This window comes from Corythoichthys intestinalis, chromosome 4 (genome assembly GCF_030265065.1).
Source record: "Corythoichthys intestinalis isolate RoL2023-P3 chromosome 4, ASM3026506v1, whole genome shotgun sequence".
NCBI lineage: Eukaryota > Metazoa > Chordata > Actinopteri > Syngnathiformes > Syngnathidae > Corythoichthys > Corythoichthys intestinalis.
In genome coordinates this window covers 52163528-52187421 of record NC_080398.1, presented here as the reverse complement: position 1 = coordinate 52187421, position 23894 = coordinate 52163528, and the positions used below count along the sequence as shown (strand labels likewise).

The 23894-nt window shown below is 38.8% G+C and overlaps 1 protein-coding gene across 1 annotated transcript in view; it reads right to left on the bottom strand.

Annotated features, from left to right (window-relative positions):
• Nucleotides 1–268: 268 nt before the first annotated feature.
• Nucleotides 269–23894, bottom strand: part of bckdhb (branched chain keto acid dehydrogenase E1 subunit beta) — a 63197-nt gene continuing 39571 nt past the window's right edge. The window contains exons 9-11 of the mRNA XM_057834220.1: nt 10290–10376; nt 5465–5618; nt 269–865 (exon numbers count right to left, since the gene is read on the bottom strand). Of these exons, the coding sequence (XP_057690203.1) occupies nt 5478–5618; nt 10290–10376 (228 nt within the window). The 3' untranslated portion in view covers nt 269–865; nt 5465–5477. The remainder of the gene's footprint in view (nt 866–5464; nt 5619–10289; nt 10377–23894) is intronic.

The window sequence follows — 23894 nt, the reverse complement described above, 5'->3', positions numbered from 1 at the left end:
ACTCTGTGTTGTTGGAGGTCGCTTTAGCTGATGCTTAAGACTATTTCAAGTCAACGGTTTGTAGAATATAAAAAGATTCCTCAGAAGAAGGAATTCGGCCCATGACTCAACTTTAATGACTGAGAAAATATTAAATCAGCCAATGATCAATAATCATATAGCAGATATAAAAAACTAATGGTGTAAGTGTATGAGGCTTAAAAATCAAAACACATCGGCCACGAGTGGTTTATTTTTAGAAGATATGTACTTAATGATGGAAACACAATCCAAGACAATAAATAGGCTCCTTTAATTTTTAAACACACTGCGGATATTCTATAATTATCCCATCATCAGGATGTGGTAAAATAAAATGTGTTCAAAATTTTCCTGACACTGTGGTTGAACTCCGTCACTTTCAAGTCTTCCAGCGCACACAGCAAATAAAAAGGCCATTACACCACTCAAATGTTTTCACGGATTTAACATTTGTTCCTTTTTCCTTGAAAATAAAATGTAATGTGTGCGTGTGCAGAAGCATTGGGTGGGAGTTGGGAGCAGTAACAAGTATGAGGTAATTAAATGACAGAATGTGATTTTATTGCTGAAGGCAAAACGCAAAAGAAACAAAACATAATAATAGCCTATGGATCATGTCATCAACATAGTTGCCATCACATACATCACAGAGTAAAGTTCCCTATTTAAGAGGTATGTAATGTAAAAGTATGAGCTGTGAGGGTATACGGGGACGTGGAGTCATCTGGACATGGGCTTCCCTACTGAATGGTCAACAAAGTGTCTTTTCCTGGCGTCTCTCCATTGATTGGATACATGAGTTGGAAAATAGGGAGCACATCGTTGGGGCTTTCGGGAGCTGGCTCTGGAACAAGAGAGTTTGAGAAAGTTAAAGTGAATCACTTTGTGATGATGGCAGATGAGGCGGAAAAGTCATGCTGGAGAGAGATGGCGGATAGCAAAGATGAGCACTGACGTCTGTTGGATTTGATTGTGAGAATTATTAATGGCTTTGTGGCTCTCGGGCCAACGCTTCAGTAACTATAAGTCAAAATGAAAATGAAAAAGGGATAACTAAAGTGTGGTTGATTCAAAACACCCCAGTTCACAGGATTATTGTGCCCTCCTGGAAACAATCAGGCAGTAGTGTAGCCTCTTGAGTCACGTAAGTCTGCTGAGCATTAGCAGTGGACTTGAATGGTGATGAATTGTGGGGTAAAAAAAGCTATATGCCATTAACAATCCAGATCAGTAATGTTGCTGGCGGTAGGCTAAAGAAGAGTAACAAATCTAGTTTTACAGTACGTTGACAATGCCACATACATGTCAAAATCACATGGACATGCACTAAGTAAGAGATATCCATGTTTTGAACCTGTGCACACATTTGTGACAGAACTAGCAATCTGTTCACAGGAAGATATTTTAAACACATGGAGAAAGTAATGCCTCAAACTGAAGTTCAGCCAACAAACATAACTGTGCTCTATAAACACCTACGTGAAGCTAAAAGCCGCTAATGTGAATACAAGAACAGCAAGAATCAAGTTCAGTCTCACCTAAATGCTGCAATACACTTTATCTAGGACTTAATAACATACGGAATGCCCCTCTTTAATGGCAAAAATGTAGTTGAATAAAAAATGAATTTTGATGTTTTGTTTCATATTGTGCCATTAAAAGTCAAGTTCAAATAATACTGACACCAATCCACTCAAAACAAATGATTTAGAAAGAATAGAAAGCCTTTAATGTCATTGTAATACAAGATTTATGGTAAGTTCCTTAAAAGTATCTCAAATAACTACATTCAACCACTAATGTAGTGAAAATACGTCGTAATAAATCTCCCATTCAAATGCAATAAATTGTTCTTAAATAAAACACAAACTATATTGAAAACAATTAAAAAAATAAATAAAAAAACACACACACAAAACGTGTCATTTGTATACTAGCTAGTAAGTGCAGAATATGAAATAGGTGAGAAACCGCCATTTTTGTTCCCTGCCAATTAAAGCCCATCAAAAGTTTGAGGCAAAATGACTGTTGTCTTGTCCTGCAAAGTGCGCATGTTAGTAAATTTAAGCTAAATTATCCATTGCCAATCAGAAAATTTCATAACAGATGTCATTTTAAAGCTATTCATTGTATAGAATCTGAAGTATGTGAGATTAACTCCTGAAATCTTTATTTTCATGTTGAACATGATGTGCTTTTATTTTGAAATGTTCACTGGAAGTATGTTCGTAAAGCCGCTAACCGTAAGCTACACCCGGTAAAAAAAAAGTGCACTTGTCCTCTAGTTTCGTCATGCATGTGCTGTCAGTAATAGATCTTTTTTTTTTTTTTTTTGCATCGTTTGGAAATGCAGTAAACCAGTGACTTTTCATGTTCGAACCTTTTAACAGCAAGTTGGCGTTTTGGAGAAGAATGCCAATGTTTTATCACAGGCTGAAGAGGTTAGTACATTGTCTTTTCTATTAGCCTCAATGTAGCAATACTAACGTTTTACAATGTTTAATATAGATGTGTTTCATTATTTTGTATGTCGCAACTTGTGTGCTGATGACCAATAAGAATCTGCGAAAGGAACTGGCGTCTCATATGCAATCAACATGGGGGTGCCGCGTGCACGCAGACCACATAAACACGCGGCCGAGAAATATATGCATGCACGCACACGGCGATAAATTGCAGCCAGGAAAATTACCGACCTCATTTTTGTTTACCGTGCGATTAATTGACTTATTGGATATTGGGACATGCTTAACTATCGTATCTGTCAACATTTTAAGGTAAGCCCTTCATACAAAACAAATAATGGGACAGCAGCACGTGAGCTGAGCTAAAATTCTTACGTTTTAGGTAAGGATCCAATGAGTATAAAATACCCATACACCCTTGTTAAACATTTTTGGAATGAGAAAACATCCGAAAAAAATAAATTTCTGGAAAAAAGGGGGTATTAAAACTTGTGTAATTAAACTGCTATTAAAGAAAGATTGTAGTAACATAATAAGGATTATCTATACTTTATAATGATTATGCACGCCATTGAATTGATACCAGGACATTTCAATTAATTAAAAGACAAAGAACCAAAAGTCTTTTGGGTCACGACTCTAGAAGGTTAATCAGAGTTACTTTACATCACGACAGGTGTGTACTAACTATTACTGTTCTATTTAATGAGGTTTATGTTGCCAATTGTACTGTACAGGTGTTACTTCACAAAATTGTTCTGGAGGAAATTATTCATTTCGGCTTCTGTTCCACCAAAACGCTCACTTTCACTGTTCACATCGTATTTTGATCTTTTTTATTTTTTTTATTTTATTTTTTTAACACGCCCTCAAGTTGGTTTTTTTTGTTGCTGTTGTTGCAACGACTTAAACCCATATTTCCTTTTGAGGTACTTTAATGCAGATTTTTGCCGGCTCTGCCACAAGGTTGAACAAGGACCTTAATATACACCCTACCCACGTGACGTGACAACTCCGCCCTCCTGACTGGTGCCGCCCAATTGTCCGTCAACACATCGTGTTTGCCTGTTACGACTACGTACATTCCTCCTATTTACGGCGTGTTTTTCTGCTCGTTAACATTAATAATCAAAATGGTGAAGGCGTGTGTGGCGGTCGGTTGCAATAACAGAGAAGATAGACGGAGAGACTTGAAGTTCTACCGGATTCCGAGAGACCCGGAGAGGAGAGAGCGAGATGGGCTGCTGCAATTCGACGAGAAAACTGGGCTCCAAACGATTACCACAGATTATGTAGTAGTCATTTTATATCTGGTAAGATGCATTTAATATATATTTAGAGGGTTTTGGGCTGACAACCACAATTGAGATCATTGCTAGGCTATTCGCCGACAACATACACGTATGTATGTAGTGAGAGTGCTATCGCTAAACCATATAAACATTAAAAGCCCTAGTTCCATTGACAAATGACATGAAATACATTAGACTTGACAGTGGATGTTAGCAAGAACAAAAGATTTTGAATTGAAAATTTCGTAACTCACCTTTCCAAGCACAAGATAGATTCCTGCCGAATTTTCGTGGAGGAGGACCTGTTTCACCCAACCAGCAACGAAGTATTTATAAGCCTCCAAGCTCTTAAAGTTTTTCAAACTTTCGTGAGAATAGGCTGATTTTGTGTGGACAAGATAGTTGTACATATCAGGGTAGCTAGCAGATGTCAGGCAAATACGGCGGAGACAGCGGGTCGAAAAACATCGATTTAGGCATCAAATATGGATCTGGCGAATGGATAAACTGAAGCTTTTCCACATAACGCCTTTTATGCAACGCATCAAGTGAGTTTACGGCATCCGAAAGCACCGGGTCTTCCATGAAATGCATTATAAATTGCTCGATCAATTGAGACCATTGATAATACAGACACAAAATGACGGACAAGGGGGCGGAACAATACAGCGATCACGTGATTTTGTGACGTCGGTGGGTAGGATCTATAGAATAAATAGATGAAAGTGGATTTTTCTACTGAGGAGGAAAATAAGGTCATCCTTACCCAGGGGTCGCGTTAACCGAATATTTTCCATCGTTGACCGGTTTTTTAAAACGGTGACGGAAAAAACTGAAGTCCATCTGTCATTTTGACAGGTTGCAATTCACACCCCAGACCACAGGGTGGCGAGTGAGCATATTAATAAGCTATTGTCTCTCTTAATGCATGACGTCGTTGGCCTTACTCGGAAAAATGTCAAGGCAACTGAGTGTCCGAACTAAGTCGTCTGTCCGAGGCAAAAGTCCAAAACCTCATGACAATAGCCTGTGAAGGAATCCCACTTGAGACATTTGATTATGCACAAGCGGGCACGCAATTCAAGTCCATGCGCACCAGGAGGAAGACTGCGTTCAGGCCACAGCAGGTGAACTGTTAATTTCATTGTTCCATATGTAGCCTACCTACTGGGGCCACAGTCAGCTGTTTTTGTCACTGCGGAGAAAAAGTTACATATTCATATGCTTGATGACACGGTGTGGATTCTGTTAAGCTTGTTCGGACAGAATATTGTAGCGTCACCGGGGTCTGGCGGCGGCACCGTGATTGACACATCAATGCGAGGTTCTTATTGGTGCACCCGGTGTGCCAGCGCGTCATCCAATTGGTGGACTAGATTGCCGCCTGTGTATATAGTTGCCTCTTTTTCTTTGGGGGCGGAGTTGTTGTTTTGTTGGTGTTGCTGGCGGTAAGCAGAGTAAAAAGAGGGAGAAAAATACTGCGACTTCCGTGTCTAATTTTTCACCGCCAAGCAAGCATTACAATATTAATTAAAAATGAATGAAAACTAAATACTATTGAATATGTCATTATTATCATTTTAAAAATTTAAGTGACGGGTAAAAATAGATTATGACCAGATTTTTATGACCCTGTCAGTCAAAATGACAGACAACGAAAAAGTCTAGCGCAACCTCTGTCCTTACCGTATATTCAAGTCTAATAGTTGATCATCTTCCTGATTCCCTCAAAGCACTTCCACTTATCTGGGATGTAGAATGGCTCAAAAATATGTGGAAATGGGGTGTCATAACCACACACTCTACTAATGGGAGCCTCCAAATTAAGAAAACACTCCTCCTAAAAAGAGAAAATTAAAAGAAATACAATAATTAAAAACTTACATGTACAATTATGCATTAAGACATAAAAGAAGTGACATTACAAAATGGCACCTGCTCCATCAGTGTTTAGAGGCTTACACAATATAGTACTGCAGGTTGATATTCTTTTTATTTCGAACTTCTCAAGCTGGGATGGCCTATACATTGGATCTCTAGAGGTTCATTGTTACCTGTTGTCGATTGACTTAACGCATCTTCATTTCTTAACATTTGTCCTCCCCAAATGTGTGCGACTCAAGCCATTTTGTCAGTCGGAAAAACATGAGTTCCAACAGTGGAAACACACTACCACATGGAACATATTAGGTAAGGGACAGGATGTTTAACTGCTCATACTGTAGCCGCAGGCTATCCTGTAAACAAACACAGTACAGCTCAGCCTATGGCTATAATGTACTGTATTATCCTAGTATACTATAAAAACATACTGACTGACGAGCCCGAAAATTCAGCAGCTATGACAAGATGTCCATGTCCCCGATTATGTCTACCCAAGGACACTTGTGCCTTAATTGCTGCAGAAGTCTGAAATTAATCAAGCATAAAATTCATCCACTAACTGACTGACTTTTGCCACCCCCCCCCAAAGTTCAGAAATGCAAGTTTAAAAAAAAAAAAAGATTTGTGCTTGATTCTTTAAAAAAAAAAAAAAACGTTTGTAAAATAATTGAAAAGTTTTGGATAACAAAAAAGAATGGTGTATGTACTATTACAGAAAGAATGGGGGGAAAGGATTTGTGTAGCTACAAATGATATTAATTTTAGGACATCTTTGGCACAAACCTGACATTTGGTAAGAGTCATGTACATACAGTACATCCTAGAGAGATAATTGCTTTTAATGTAACAGGTTATAAGAAGTGAGTTTCAGCATCTAAACTCCACAGGCCTGTTGCAGAATTATGCATTTTACATATGCAAAGTTGCTGTCCCACTTCTGGTATTGAGTATATCTAAATAAAGACATCCAAAGCTACTTACTTACTTGCTACCTGTTGGTTTTGAAATTATGTTCAATTAATGGACAATGTAGACAATGAGTTGAACACACCCTCATTTTCATCCCTGTCTTTGTCCTTAGCAATTGATTGGAACAAACTCTTTCCAAAAGACTGTGGTAAAGCCAGACAGTAATCAAAATAAACGAGCTAAAAGGGAACTCTATTACACACGGGTTTTTATTTTTTCTATTCGCTCTCAAGTTCAATGCCACACATATACTAGTATTTATCTATAGATTTTTTTCATAATGTTGTTCTTTTATCTGGTTTACAAGATAATTTGGGTTAGAATTGGGTCAGAACTGTCACTAATTGTCCGCTCAGGGAGAAACTACCAGATGAAGAAAAGACACATTATACATTATTATACAAAAGGAAAATAATGATTTACAGAATATTTTGCATTTACAAACCTAACGCAGATAATTATACAGCCTACTAAATTACAAGTAGTTTACTTCAATTTTTGAGTCTGTAAAAAGTTAACATGCTCGAATAAACTGTGTCCTTTGAAGAATGCTTAGTGGTGAAAATGATCAAGAAAACTTTTGAATACATGTTGTTACACATGCCTACGTTGTAACAATGTAGTTTGGTTCAGAATGCATTTAACAAACACAAAAAGCAATCATCCTTGGTCAGGTCAACATAATAAAATATGTGCCTTGGTTTTATAAATATAGGGAAACACTTCAAAACCACGTCCAAGACCAGCCTGGCAGGGTGGACGAAATGCTGTCGGTTCAAGTTACTGGCAGATATAATGGAAAGTACCATGAATGGAACTCATACTGGGCAATTCAAAAGCACCACCCATGATGATGAGAACCCCCGAAGATGTAGGAGTTAATGCACTGTGATGTACCTCTGTACTGTGATCAAGGTGTGGTTGGTTTTAGGAGCAATTTTATTTACAATACATAAATTACAATATGTAATATGCAAGTACCTTATCTCAACAGGAAATTCAAAAAATGAAACATTCACAACTGGCAGTACAAGGCATTTAACTGACAAAGATTTCATATGTTATGTGGTCATTTTTGGCATCATTTTAATAATTTAAAAACAAATAAGTGAGATTTTGATACTTTAAATGTTAATCTACTGTACTTCGATATACTTCATTAAAGTCAGGATTTTTAACCCATGTAATTTATATTAACATATTCATGATAATGGCACAACAAATGGGTGGTTCGCACGTCCTTTATGGAGTTTGCATGTTTGCATGTACCCCGGTTTCCTCCTAAAATCATGCATGGTAGGCTGATTGACTACTTTAAATTGTCCCACCGAGATATGAGTGTGTGCATGATGTGTTGTGTGTCACTTTATGCTCTGCGATTGGCTGGCAACCAATTCAGGGTGTAGTCCACCTACTGCCCGTAGTTGGCTGGGATAGGCTCCGGCACCCCCACGACCGTTGTAAGGATAAGTGAAGGGAAGATTAATGAATGAATATTCATGATAAGTGCAGTGAGCAACTACAGTGGTGAGAACAAGTACTTGATACACTGCCGATTTTGCTGGTTTTCCCACTTGCAAGCCATGTAGAGGTCTGTAATTTGTATCATAAATTCTCTTCAACAGTGAGGGACGTAATCTAATACAAAAATCCAGAAAATCACATTGTATAATTTTAAAATAATAAATTTGTATTTAACTGCATGCGATAAGTATTTTATACATTACCAACTAGTAAATATTTCGGCTCTTAGTTCTTTTTTAAGAACCCCTCCTGTTCTCCACTCATTACCGGAAGTAACTGCACCTGTTTGAACTTGTTACCTGTATAAAAGACACCTGTTCACATGCTCAAACAAACAAACTCCAACCTCTCCACAATGGCCAAGACCAAAGAGCTGTGTAAGGACATCAGGGATAAAATAATAGACCTGCACAAGGCTGGGATGGGCTACAGGAAAATAAGCAAGCAGCTTGGTGAGAAGGTAACAACTGTTGGAGCGATTATTAGAAAATGGAAGAAGTTCAAGGTGACGGTCAATCTGCCTCGTTCTGGGGCTCCATGCAAGATCTCACCTCGTGGGGCATCACTGATCATGAGGAAGGTGAGGGATCAGCCCAGAACTACACGGCAGGACCTGGTCAATGACCTGAAGAGAGCTGGAACCACAGTCTCGAAGAGAACCATCGGAAACACATTACGCCGTCATGGATTAAAATCCTACAGCGCACGCAAGGTCCCGCTGCTGAAGCCAGTGCATGTCCAGACACGTCTGAAGTTTGCCACTGACCATCTGGATGATCCAGAGGAGCAATGGGAGATGGTCATGTGGTCGGATGAGACCAAATTTAAACATTTTGGTCTAAACTCGGCTCGTCGTGTTTGGAGGAAAAAGAAGGATGAGTACAACCCCAAGAACACCATCCCAACTGTGAAACATGGAGGAGGAAACATCATTTTTTGGGGCTGCTTCTCTGCCAAGGGTACAGGACGACTGCACCGTATTGAGGGGAGGATGGATGGGGCTATGTATCGCTAGATCTTGGCTGACAACCTCCTTCCTTCAGTGACAGCCCTGAAGATGGGTCGTGGCTGGGTCTTCCAGCATGACAACGACCCAAAGCACACAGCCAAGGCAACTAAAGAGTGGCTCCGTAAGAAGCATGTTAAGGTCCTGGAGTGGCCTAGCCAGTCACCAGATCTGAACCAGATAGAAAATCTATAGAGGGAGCTGAAAGTCCGTGTTGCCTGGCAGCAGCCCCGAAACCTGAAGGCTCTGGAGAAGATCTACATGGAGGAGTGGGCCAAAATCCCTGCTGCAGTGTGTGCAAACCTTGTCAAGGACTACAGGAAACGTTTGGTATCTGTAATAGCAAACAAAGGTTTCTGTACCAAATATTAAGTTAGATTTTTGTGATGTATCAAATACTTATTTCATGCAATTAAATGCAAATTTATTATTTAAAAATCATACACCGTGATTTTCTGTTTTTTTTGTATTAGATTCCGTCCCTCACAGTTGAAGAGAACTTATGATACAAATTACAGACCTCTACATGCTTTGCAAGTGGGAAAACCAGCAAAATCGGCAGCGTATCAAATACTTGTTCTCCCCACTGTAGGTAGCATGCTTTGAGATGATCATTTTCTAACTTGACTCCAGGTAAGGATTGACATTATTTTGAAGCTACTGTTTCACAAATGAAAGTACATTCCATTTAGTTAGGTCAGACAACTTTTTTACCTTTGAGGTTCAACTTTTTCTGTTCAAAGTTGCTCGCGATGCAAATATTATGATTTGTGTTGGCATTGATTATATTCGTATTTTAAAACCAAATTAAACATATCTTTAAAACTTTAAAAGACTAAAATAATAATTAAAAAATATGAAATGAACATTAATTAATTTTAAAAAATGCACAGTTAAAGGTGCTACATGGAGTGCTTATTTTACTCGCAACTGCCACCTTCGGCCTAAAGTGTAACTGCAGCCTCTGTGTTAAGCTCGTGCATGGTGCGCATGCTTGTACTGTACGAGTTGTACTGGAGTTGGGGCTGTGCTGGAAGCCGGTCTCGATTTGTTTGGAGCATTAAAAAAAATCAAATACTAACTTGATATGACACAGTATTATTTCAAAACAGAAAAAAAAACATTCACCTGTACTGTAGAGCTGATTTCAGCAGCAAACCCTCCAGTAATAGGGGCCTCGTGACTTATGAGCAAACGTCCAGTTTTCACCACCGACTGCAAAACAAAGACAAAAGGTTTTTGACAGAGCAAGAGTCTAGAAAACTTTCATTAAAAAAAATAAAAATAAAAAAAAATAATAAGTATAACTGAACAAAGGGTGAAGAAAGAAAATATGAACAATTACATGATTCCTCATTGTCTAATCATAACTAAGACCCCTACAACAATTCGCATAATTCACTCTGGAATTTTGCGCTTTAAACAGATTCTTTGTGAACACTTCATGATTTAATTCCCTTAATAGAGTTTTTTCTTAATTCTCCTTAACATGTCATGGATCTGTGATTTGTGTGTTGGTTTACACACTGAAGCCTCATTGTCATATCCTCATTTTGTGTGTATTTGTGTTTGCGTGTTCAATTAAGTTTTTGTTACTCCCTTAGAGGTTATTAAAGGCTCGACGTTGTTCTTCGGTTTTAACAACAATTTATTTGGACAATAGCTCTTCAGCTTGTCAGAATAATGATGCCCAAACAATGCCGTCGGAACTAGACAAATAAAACACATACATTTGCTTATAAAATTAAACAGAATTGACATGATAATTGACAAACCATATTCACATAAGACAAAAAGTTCTCCCTCAATGGCCACATTACATCACATACTCCAAGGGAATATATGAGCAAAATGACCTGCATGTGCAGAAGCATAAAAAAATGTAATCTGAATTTAAAAGCACATAGCCTACATCAAATCTGAAATGTGACGCTTCCATGCAACTCAGCCCATTCAGACAGTCAAAAACGTGTCTTACTAAAGTTAGATGAAAATGAAAAAATCGGAATTGGGTCATTTCAGCCTACATTGTGAACATAGCCTTGGTGAATAGACCAACAATGTTCATTTGCAGTGTTTTCTGCAACCATAATAGGAAACATACATACAATTTCTACATTCATCTTCAAGAAGATACGAAAGTGTCTTTCATGATTCATATACAGTGGACCATCACGATACGGGTTTTTCCACGATACACTCATCGTCACGTGAGAAAATGAGTCTCATTATGCGAGCAAATTTTCACGACACGAGCGGCAGGCGAAATCCAGAAAAGCTTTTCTCTCGCCTATGGCGTAGAGTGCCTCGGCATCCTGCCAGGTGTCATGAGAGCTCTCCCTTTTGCTTCGTCTCCGCAAGTGTCTCAGCTTTCTTCTATGTGGCGTAGGAGCATCTTGCATCAACAGAATCCCCCATCTTGTCACCTGCCCTTCATCATTGTTTCGGGTGATAAAATCATGTATTCCCTTTAAAACTGTTCTTTTGTAGCGGCATATCGCATCAGATGGAATCGTCTTCATCTAAAAAAACCCCATAGGTTTTGATTAAGTCTGACGAATCTTCTAGCAAACTTTATAGGCACAAGTGTAGCAGCCGAGAGCCATGCCATGACAAAATGTAGATATCCAGTCTTTTAAAATATGTCTAATTATCCATGGTTAGACATAAATGGCTCAAGGCAGCAAGGGTCTTCATCCAACAACAAGTCGGAATGTACCTGAAATTATGAGTTTTCAAGATGATTTTTTTCTGTGCTAACTAACCAAGTGTGCGTTTCGAGAATAAATTACACACTGAGCACAAGTGAATACCCACGGGAACTTGAGTGTCATAATGAAAAACTCTGGTGCGAGAATTTTGAACTAAGTGGCAACATCATCAAGATCTGCCAGGCTTCGAAGCAAAAGAAACAGGTTTTAATGAGAAAAAAGATCCATGAATAAGCAGAGCAATACAAACAAGGAAACAAAGTACAGTCTTTATAGATATATACAAATACAGTAATTGCGTATGCTACACCAGGTTGCTAGCTTTGCAAACGTCTGCGTGTTCTGCTGTGTGTGTGTGTGTGTGTGTGTGTGTGTGTGTGTGTAGAGTGGATACTTTAGAGCTACGAACTACCATGAACTTCAAGGGTTATTTCGGCTTGTGCATTGAGCCAAAGGCACAACCACGGACATTGGGTTTTCTTTAACCTGCGATTACCACATGAGGGATGCATTTGCTCCACCCGTTATCTGACACAGAATAGAACCAAACTAAACCAATAATATACTATAATCTCATTGATTTGACACTAATCCAGACCCATGTTAAGTCCGTTCCCTACAACTTAGGAAAGGACTGGCCTTCCCTACTACTGTTCAACTTTTGTGACAAGTTTGGAAGATGGAAGTTATTTAGTTAAATGTATGAAAGGCTTATGAGTTAAAGTTTTTCTTTATCTCTTGCTAGATTATGAGGTGTGAGGTTTGACGGAGGTCAAAAAATATATGTAGAACAATTCGTGTTTTTCTTTTAATAGGGAAACACTTGAATAAACTACCTGGGGAAAAAAGCTAAAAGAAAATAATAAATAAGTGACGCGTCTTATCATATAATATTATTATATATATTATTATATATATTATTATTATTATCGTATAATATTATTAAACATATTACCTCAATGTTACTATTATAGCATAATAAATTGAAGCTCTATAAAGTTTAAGCAAAAATCGAAAATGAATTCAGAATTTAATACCGATTGAAAATTGAATCATTACACTAAAAATTGGAATCGACTTGAATCAACAGGCAATGGATGATTCTCATCTGATCAGGATTACGTGATAAAAACTGCAGGAAGTTTTTCCAACTGACTGAAGTTCTGTCCAAAGGCTATAATGCCAACATAGTAATTATGGCAATTGCCTTAAACCCAATAGCTGGGTGTGTATGTTCAAGAGACAGAGGTATCCATGTCATGCATCCTACAACAAGTAAACTATGACTTTAGTTTTACCGTTTCCCCGAAAATTTAAGTGTGTCCTTTTAACAATTTTTAACATATACTTTTTTTAGGGAATTTTGAAGATGAATCAAAAGAAAAATGTTTGGAGACAAAATTTACAGTTTGATTATTTCAAAAGGGGAAAATTCAACATGAGGAAAGGACCATGAATACGTGAATTAAAAAACACTTGGGACCTCCTGCTGGCAAGATTTTTTTTACTCCATGGCTTTATAACATTCACATAAGTAGTATATAGTATTTCAATAGTAGTGCATAAAAAGAACACTCTCTTAGTAGGAGCAAAGAGTTGGTTGGGTACGGTTTTATAACTCGGATACCATAAGCATAACCACAAGCAGAATCATATCTATTGCTAAACTGAAGGTTGGACCTATAGCTGTGAAATAGATCATGACTTATGTGGATAAGCACTGTATTCATGTGAATAGTTGGACTGATGTTGATAGAGCCTACCACACAGAAGACGCTAAAAAAGATGGTTTTGTGGTGAGTCAGAGAAGATTTTGCTCACTCTTGCTTTAGTTCCTGCAATTTAAGTCTTCAAGACGAGGTAGCGGGGTACCAAGCGTATTATGCTTTAGGTAGACCTTACTCTTCCCCTTTGCAGCAGCACCAAACCAGACTGTGATTGGTGAACACAGAACTGATTTCATGTCTGCTGTTTATAACTACAGTTGTGGTCAAAAGTTTACATACACTTGTGAAGAACATAATGTCATGGCTCTCTTGAGTTTCCAGTTATTACTACAACTCTGATTTTTCTCCAATAGAGTGATTGGAACAGATACTTCTTTGTCACAAAAAACATTCATGAAGTTTGGTTCTTTTATGACTTTATTATGGGTTAACAGAAAAAGTGATCAAATCTGCTGGGTCAAAAATATACATACAGCAACACGAATTAGCGATTTTGACTTCTCTGAGGCCATTTAAATAGGGCTCATTGGATGCAAACGCCCACAAACGCTACAATGGGAAAGTCAAAGGAGCTCAGCATGGATCTGAAAAAGCGAATAATTGACTTGAACAAGTCAAGAAAGTCACTTGGAGCCATTTCAAAGCAGCTGCAGGTCTCAAGAGCAACAGTGCAAACAATTGTAAGTATAAAGTGCATGGCACTGTTTTGTCACTGCCACGATCAGGAAGAAAACACAAGTGTCAAGTTCAAAAACAGACCCTTAGGTAGACATTTGTCTATCACCTGCTGCTGAGAGAAAATTGGTCAGGAGGGTGAAGATTCAACCGAGAATCACCAAAAAGCAGATCTGCCAAGAATTAGAAGCTGCTGGAACACAGGTGTCAGTGTCCACAGTCAAGCGTGTTTTGCATCTCCATGGACTGAGAGGCTGCCGTGCAAGAAGGAAGCCCTTGCTCCAAAAGCGGCACCTTAAGGCTCGACTGAAGTTTGCTGCTGATCACATGGACAAAGATAAGACCTTGTGGAGGAAAGTTGTGTGGTCAGACGAAACAAAAATCGAGCTGTCTGGCCACAATGCCCAGCAATATGTTTGGAGGAGAAAAGGTGAGGCCTTTAACCCCAAGTACACCATGCCTACCGTCAAGCACGATGGTGGTAGTATTATGCTGTGGGGCTGCTTCCAATGGAACTGGTGCTTTACAGAGAGTAAATGGGATAATGAAGAAGGAGCATTACCTTCAAATTCTTCAAGATAACCTAAAGTCATTAGCCCGAAGATTGGGTCTTGGGCGCAGTTGGGTGTTCCAACAGGACAATGACCCCAAACACACATCAAAAGTGGTAATGGAATGGCTAAATCAGGCTAGATTTAAGGTTTTCGAATGGCCTTCCCAAAGTCCTGACTTAAACCCCATTGAGAACTTGTGGACAATGCTGAAGAAACAAGTCCATGTCAGAAAGCCATCAAATTTAACTGAACTGCACCAATTCTGTCAAGAGGAGTGGTCAAAGATTCAACCAGAAGCTTGCCAGAAGCTTGTGGATGGCTACCATAAGCGCCTAATTGAAGTGGAAATGGCCAAGGGAAATGTTACCAAATATTAGCGCTGCTGTATGTATATTTTTGACCCAGCAGATTTGATCACTTTTTTCTGTTCACCCATAATAAAGTCATAAAAGAACCAAACTTCATGAATGTTTTTTGTGACAAAGAAGTATCTGTTCCAATCACTCTATCAGAGAAAAATCAGAGTTGTAGAAATAACTGGAAACTCGAGAGCCATGACATTATGTTCTTCACGAGTGCATGTAAACTTTTGACCACAACTGTACCTTAAAGGCAGTGGTGAAATGTACCTGAGTACATTTTTTGTGTATCTGTACTTTATTTGAATACAAATATTAAGTGGTACTTTTTCATTTTACCTAACTAAATTTTCCAGCACATATCTGTACTTTCTACTCCACTACTTTTCAAATTGTTGCCTGCGTTACACGTTACTTTTTTTTTTTCTCATTGTGAATCGATAGTTTCGTTTTCATGTCTTCAACGCCATCGATAAGCCCTGTGCAACTATACCGTAACTGAGCACAAGGGGCAGCAACACGAGTGCTGGCAAGATTAGGCAGGTGAACAAGATAATGACTAATAAAAACCAACTGTGAGAGAAGCGGGCCTTCAGATGGGTGCTGCACACCTGCTTGTACAGTAAAGTGGAAGTATGCACCTAGTAGTTGCTTACAATCTGCCATTAAGCTAAATTTTGGAGTTTTTTTTAGCTTATTAAGCCTGTTTACAGTTCAGTCAATTTTATTGCTTGATTTTTCCCCATTCTGCACAGTTGTAAAGGAAGTACTTTTGTACTTTTACCTGAGTATTTTTTTCTTAAATACTTGTACTTTTAGTGAAGTAATTTTTTGCCCATGTATCTGTACTTTTACTTAAAAAAAAAATAAAAATAATAATAATTGTATTTCATTCACCACTCCTTAAAGGGAGATCTTCATCATGTGCAAAAAGCGAAAAAGTTTGTTAAACAATTTGAAATTAACAGTGGGGGACAAACATAATAAAAGCCATTTTTCCAGAAAGTAGATGACCCTAACCCTAAAAAACAGAACTTTTTGGCCAATCAAATAGGGCGCCTCTGGCACAATATGCCAATAGTGCACTAAAGTGGTACATACATGGAATTTGCTAGGGGGGGGGGGACTATATAAAGAAAAGGCGAAAGTGTATTTTGTCCTACTCATGTTGCTGTCGGTTGGTCCATGGAACATATTTTGGTAGTGTGGCATAGCGCAACTGTTGTACACCTAATCGTATAGTTCTTTCATCCACAGATTACTTGAAAATAAAAACAAAACAAAAAAACAAACAACAAAGAACAAGAAGGGGCAGTGCCAGTATGCCACAGTGTTCGGCTTTTGCCTGTAAAAACAGAACATGTGATATTTTATATTTATTTGTATTTTAAGCTCCTTCGAAAGCCATGCTCCTGTTTTTGCTGGCCATTTGTGAGGATAGAGTAGATGTTGGCCTTCTACTTAAGGTCTTAAAAGACTGGAACTTGAAGGGGCGGCTGTGGCAAAAGGACGCTTCCTGAGACTAAGTACCATCTTTACAATCTTGAGCATATTTAACTACAGATTGTCCTTGCTGGACCTCAGTGCTTGGATCTGTAGATTAGCAGACTCATTGTTGTCGCTGATTAGGTTAGTGACTGTGACGTCATCAGCAAACTTCACAGTTTAATAACTGAATGTACTTAGCTAAAGTTTTTCAAATACAGCAATGAATAATCCTTGGGAAGGAGGGTGCTGATGATGTGGATGAGGTCGTTGGCTATCAGGGAAAACCAAAGCCATTGGAAGGTATCAGCACTAATGATGAGCTGAAGGGGCATCGATGAGAGGGGTTCAGGGATGATGGTGTAATATGCAAAGCTGAAGTCTACCACCAAGATCCTCATGTAGGTCCCAGCATCATAGAGGTGTGGCAAGATGTCGTGTTATTCACAGATCCGTTTGCTTGATAGGCAATAAGATTTGTGCACCAAGTAAATACAAAGAAACCTGAATAAGTACAATCTTGTTAGTGGGCCATAAATTCGACAACCTGGAAGACAACCATTTCCACTAAACAATTGATTCTCTTTTGGAAAATGCAGTGGTTGTTGTCACTCCTGTTTATGAGTTCCACTCAAATGTTATACTGTTTGTGATTGTTTTTATAATCTGTGTTGACCTAATGTACCCTTAATGTGTACTCAGCAATTTTCCTCCAGTCTCTGGCCTTGTTCTGACAGAGGATTCCTGATTGTTGGTATGGCAGCAGCCTTGGCGGCTTCTGCACTGCTACTCATTGTACTATAGGGATGTCATTAGATGCCAGAGTTGTTCCAAAGGCTGCAAGCAAAATGTCATGTTTACGGCCATTCCCATACACGCCCAAACTAATGAGCAGCATGGAGTTTCATCCTGACACAACCACTCCATCCACATTACCTCTATGCTTCCTGCTTCTGGTTCCAGCCGTCATTCCTCAATGATATGGTTTGTCTCGTGTTTTTTCTTGGCTCCTCCCTTCATCGATTCTTCAAACCATCCACTTAACTCACTTTCATGAAGTCCATGTCATCAGTTCCAGGACTCCCCACAATGTGGCCTTCCCAATGTTGGCAGTCAATGATCCAGCACACTTTCAAAGTCTAAAGTCAAAACTGTCAATTTCCCATGGACTAAATATCAAATCTCACTCATACATAAATGAAAGCCTCCCTGTGCCAAATTTAACATGCAACCAAACACTCACACTCTTTTATATGAAGTGCACACCCTATAGTACAGGTGTCAAAACGATTCCACATGAAGTGGGTCCTGGTTTTTGTTCCAACTGAAAATGCACAGACAGTTTGACCTATGAGGTTTTTGCTGAAACAAGCCGCACCTAACTGCAATCAACTGATTACACCTGTAAAAGAACAGATTGATGAAAAGGAAGGAAAACCTGCAGCCGCTACGCCCTTTGTGGAATCGGTTTAACACCTGTTCCTCAGTGTCGACAAAAATGGCTTTTCGTAAGCTGCATATTCTGATTTGACTGAGTTACAGTTAGGGCTGAGCAATATGGCCTTAAGTATGTATCACGGTAAATTGACCAGATTTACCTCGATAACGATAAATGACGATAAATTTGCCCAAGCGGACTGTATACAATTTGAAAATCTGAATCAATGCATGAAATACAAATTAGCCATTTCTCGTTGATTTATTTACCAGCTTTAAATTTAACAATTGTACATTCAGTCTAAATATTAAGTATATAAAAATTTCTTGTAAACCATAAGACTTCAAGTCTTATGGTTTACACATTTATTACAGCTTGTATGACTTGTCACTTGAACAATGTTTCAACATCATAAAAATCAATACGACGACTGTGCAAACATGTAATTGTAACACAAATGACTTACAGCTTGAACAGTACACTTCAAACAGACAACTTATTGTTCATGGCTGCTGTGGCATTATTACTCAACACAAGTGTTTACTTCAAGGTTTCAGTTTTTTTTTTCCCCGGAGCATTTTTTTAATATATGCACGCACACATGAACCCCCCCACACAGACACAACCACATTAAAGCTATATTGCTCCTATGCCAATGAAACATTTAAGATTTTATGATGGCAGTAATGACACAGAATAAAGCAAGCACATACAGAAAAATAGCTGTGCCCATTAAACGGTCATATTATAGGCTTCACTGTTGGATTATACTTTATGCTGAATGCTTTATCATCATAAAAGCTATCAGAGAAATCACAAACACAGAGAGATACAAAATAATGTGACACACTGATTGCTAGATGCAGTCCGTGCCCAATCCACTCAATAAGTTCAGCCGTTTTGACAAGGTTAGAGCCACTAACGGACTTTATCACGTTCATTTGTAGCGTTAGCCGTTAGCCTGTGGCCTGGCTACCAGTAGAAAGCACTGAAAGCAACCTCTCCTGAAAGTGTGAGAACAAGGGAGGACAGCGAGTGAAAGCCCGTTTGGATTCTGCCGATATGCTACTTAATGTCAGGTGAAACTCCCTTAAGTGACTCCATCACGTTTGCTTGTAGCGTTAGCCGTTAGCGTTAGCCTACTGGGCTTCTGTTTGATTGATTTCCTGATAACCATGTGACTTCATACGTAAGCACACTGACTGCCTTCTTAAAGGGCAATGAACATAGCTGAACAACACAGACTCAAAGTGGGATGAAAAGACTATATTTTCTTGTTTTATTAAATTACCGAATTTATCGACACGGTCAAAATTATGTCGGTCATCGAGAAGAATTTCGGTAACTGTAAATTTTCAGTATACCGCTGGGCTCTAGTTACAGTTCACCAAGAGTTAAATTTCTTTTGACTGTCATATAAGTATTATGCAAATACCTCTCGGGTTCATTTTTGGTGTCACCCTCAATGCCTACAGTGTTTTAAGAAGATATGAGACATGAGTAAGGTAAAAATATGTTTTAAACAAATCTTTAAACGACCCTTACACTGTGCAGTAGCTAGATTAATAAAAAGTATGATGATAGGATTGCGGGGATGTCAACCCCAAATTCAAAACAGGCAAAAAAATTTAAAATTGGGACCACAGTGCAGTGCAAACATTATATTTACTGCATTTTCCCCATTGAGTGCAATTATGCACCTTTTCTCTTCTTGCTATGTAATGTTGATCTAAACCAGGGGTCCCCAAACTACGGCCCGCGGAGAATCCAGAAAGGGTTATTTGATTGTGGCTTTCTGAAAAACAATATTTTTTTTCCTTTAGGCACTCCTGCAATCGTCACACCTTTTCTGTTACAAAATGACCCAAACTGGCCCCTCATCAGAGAAGGGAAAAGTTATGTGGCCCTCACAGGAAAAAGTTTGGGGACCCTAAACTGATTCTGATTCAACTTAATTTGAATCATAATCTTGATTCAACCTTTTATTTGAAAATCTTACATTTTGATTGAACACTGACTCTGGAACAAGTTAAAATTAACATTAAAATTTTCACAACTTGGGAAAGTATTTGTGGTATTCCTTATTTTGATCAATGATTAAATGAGTTGTGTATTTTACCATATGTTGCCTTTCTAGTTCCTTTTTAATGGAAAACCTTTTTTTACAGGCCAACAAAAAAACAAAAACAATCACCCCTCAAAAAAGAAAGCCCTCCATTGAAAAACTTGATACAGTAGTTTAAAGCCCCTCCCTTGGAACAGAAAAAGTGGGTCCTTTACGGAGCTCAGTGGTCTGCATCGTGTGTCTCCAAAGCCATGTATGGCTCTTTCATATTTGTTTTATGGCTTTGTGTGCTGTCATTTTGGAAATGTGTATTTTATTTAAACCATTTTTTTATTTGTTCATTATTAAAGCAAGACTAGGGAACTTCTCAACCTTTATAAAATATTTTCATAACATTTGTGATATGTCAACTGGCAACTAGTTTTACGACACCTCCGCTATGGCCTGAGGGGGTCTGTATCGCTTTCACCGGCACAAATAAACTTTGATGAGGGTGGCAGGAACCCTACCACACACACACAAAAAAAATACTACAAATGTGCTGACTACTTTACATCATACGTCACTTCCCCCTTTCCCTATTCGTTTTAAAGACTGAAGTCCAAGCGAATGATTTTGCGCGAATTCTGCAAAGATGGCAGAGTAACAAATGACATAAAAAGTTTTATCTGAGGAGACAAAAGAAGAAAAAGGGAGGCAACAGGATAAAAAGACACTCAAGAATAAACACTGGCCCGGCTTTTCACTCGCTGGCATCACCCCTCCTGTCTAGCAGCCTGGAATTCAACACGACTTTTACAATTTATTGAGATATTTGACCCTTACCTGGAAGGCATGCATTTGTGGTCCTAGGAATCGTCGGACACACAAACAACTAGGATCAGGTCTTCTCCAGTGTTAACCATTATCAAACGAGCACTGTAAACGGCTCACAGAAGTAAACTTACGCTCCTGTTTGAAGATGAATGTGACCTTCCCTAATGTGAAGGCGCTGGGTCATGTGGTGTGGTGAGGTTCTGGAGAAATTTATGAATAATATTTTATTAAATTTAGATTTTTGCCTCCTAAATATGAGGAATAGAAAACATGAAACAGACGGTGCCAATGAAAGACAACAATGGTGGGAGGAAACACAATTGCTTTTACCAATTAAAAAATTACTTACAGTGTATCACAAAAGTGAGTACACCCCTCGCATTTCTGCAGATATTTAAGTGTATCGTTTCATGGGACAACACTGACAAAATGACACTGACACAATGAAAAGTAGTCACTGTGCAGCTTTAATTAGTTAATTAGAGTTAATTTATTTTCCCCTCATAATAACTCAAAATATAGCCATTAATATCTAAACCCCTGGCAACAAAAGTGAGTACACCCCTTTGAAAAAACGTACATCACTAAATGTCCAAATTGAGTACTGCTCGTCATTTTCCCTCCAAAATTTCATGTGACTCGTTACAGGAGTGCTGTCAGCATTGCTGCAGAGATTGAAGAGGTGGGGTCAGCCTGTTAGTGCTCGGACCATACGCCAGACTCTACTGGACTGTCTCAGAAAATTAGAATACACAATATTCTAATTTTTTGAGACAGTCCTGTGTATATATACAGGACTGTCTCAGGGAAATTAGAATACACAATATTCTAATTTCCTGAGACAGTCAGAAATTAGAATACACAATATTCTAATTTCCTGAGACAGTCAGGAAATTAGAATATTGTGTATTCTAATTTCCTGAGACAGTCCTGTATATATACACAGGACTGTCTCAAAAAATTAGAATATTGTGTATTCTAATTTTCTGAGACAGTCCAGTATATCAAATTGGTGGGCATGGCTGTCACCCAGGAGGAAGCCTCTTCTGAAGACGGTACACAAGAAAAGCCTGCAAACAGTTTGCTGAAGACATGTCAACAAAGCACATGGATTACTGGAACCATGTCCTATGGTCTGATGAGACGGGCGGGCTTTCTTGTGTACTATCTTCAGAAGAGACTTTCTCCTGGGTGACAGCCATGCACACCAATTTGATATAGAGTGCGGCATCTGGTCTGAGCACTAACAGGCTTACCCCCCACCTCTTCAATCTCTGCAGCAATGCCGACAGCCCTCCTGTAACGAGTCACATGACATTTTGGGTGAAAATGACAAGCAGTACTCAATTTGGACATTTAGTGATGTACGTTTTGTCAAAGGGGTGTACTCATTTTTGTTGCCAGGGGTTTAGATATTAATGGCTATAGTTTGAGTTATTATGAGGGGAAAATAACTATTATATAAGCTGCACACAGACTACTTTTCATTGTGTCAAATTGTCATTTTGTCAGTGTTGTCCCATGAAAAGATATACTTAAATATCTGCAGAAATGCGAGTAGTGTACTCACTTTTTGATAAACTGTAGGCCGTTATTTTAGGAAGGTGACAGTATTTGAATGGGCTGCTTTATAAATTTGTACAGGAAAGGTTACCCCCTAAGCCCAGATATTTCTGTTATTTTTATAGAACCTGTACCACCTAAAATACAGAAAACACATTTTACAGTTGTTCCACACTCACTCTAATAACAGACAACAAAAGTCATAACTACAGTGAAGGGAAACGGGAGAAAAAAAAGGGAGGTAAGACAGAGAGGAACTGCTTTAACACTGGACATAGGGCCAACTCGGCCTCAAACGCCAGGAGACCTCCGACTGGAATAACTGCTAACGTCCCATGAAAACTCACAAAAACCAATTAAAGTCAATTAGACCCTGACACACACTTACTGTTTGTCTGCCCAATTTAGCACGTAATCCGTGTAGTAAGTAGGAACTCTCCTAATGTTAAATGAAATTAGACAACGCTCCTGGAAAATAAACTGACTGTAATTCTTGAGGGTGGACAGAAACTATGATACACACTCAAAGTGAGTCAGTATGAAAAGCACTTTCTTACCCTGCAGAGGCTATTAAATTGTCTTGTCATCGTAATGGAGACAGAAGCCGAGAATAATGGAAGATCAACAATAAATTGATTCTGCTCCAATTTCAACTCCATTTGTCATGCAACTAGGGCTGCACAACTAACATTTAAAAATTTTTTTTTTTTTTATAATCGATTAATTGGACAATTAAGTAAATGATTAATCGGATAAATGTCACTTTTTTCAACCTACCTTACCTTTACAATTTAACTCGAAATTGTTTTAGGCATGTAAGTAACAATGAAGGCAAAATGGATGACCATTTCCTTAAAAAATAATATTTTATTACAGCTTCCTGGTTTAACTGTTGTCTACAACTGCCCAGCCCGGATAACAAGTTGATAGCGGTTGCTTGGGACGTCAAGACCAGCGTCGGTCACTGTGGCAACCAGGTCCCAGCCGCGAAGGATGACGCACGAACCTAACCGCCCAAAACCGGCCACAGAGGGATAATCCCAAGACAACACCCAGCCTTCTGCCCGGCCCACTCCACCGCAGCTTTCAAAGAGACTGGAGACTGAGATAACAAACAGTTTGCTGCTCGGAGACATTTCTATGTAGCCTTGTTTTGGATCCAGCAGGGTCCCTCCATTGTCTGTTTTGCCTTGGTTTTTGATCATTGTCGACAAATAAATTGTCAACCTGTTTTCGGTGAGCCTTCTTCAAACTTTTGGAACATGGAGTCAGTACAAAGGGTTAACATGGGAGTGAACACGTGGAATGTTGGCCCCCACCGGTTGGCTTGTGGGAGGGGT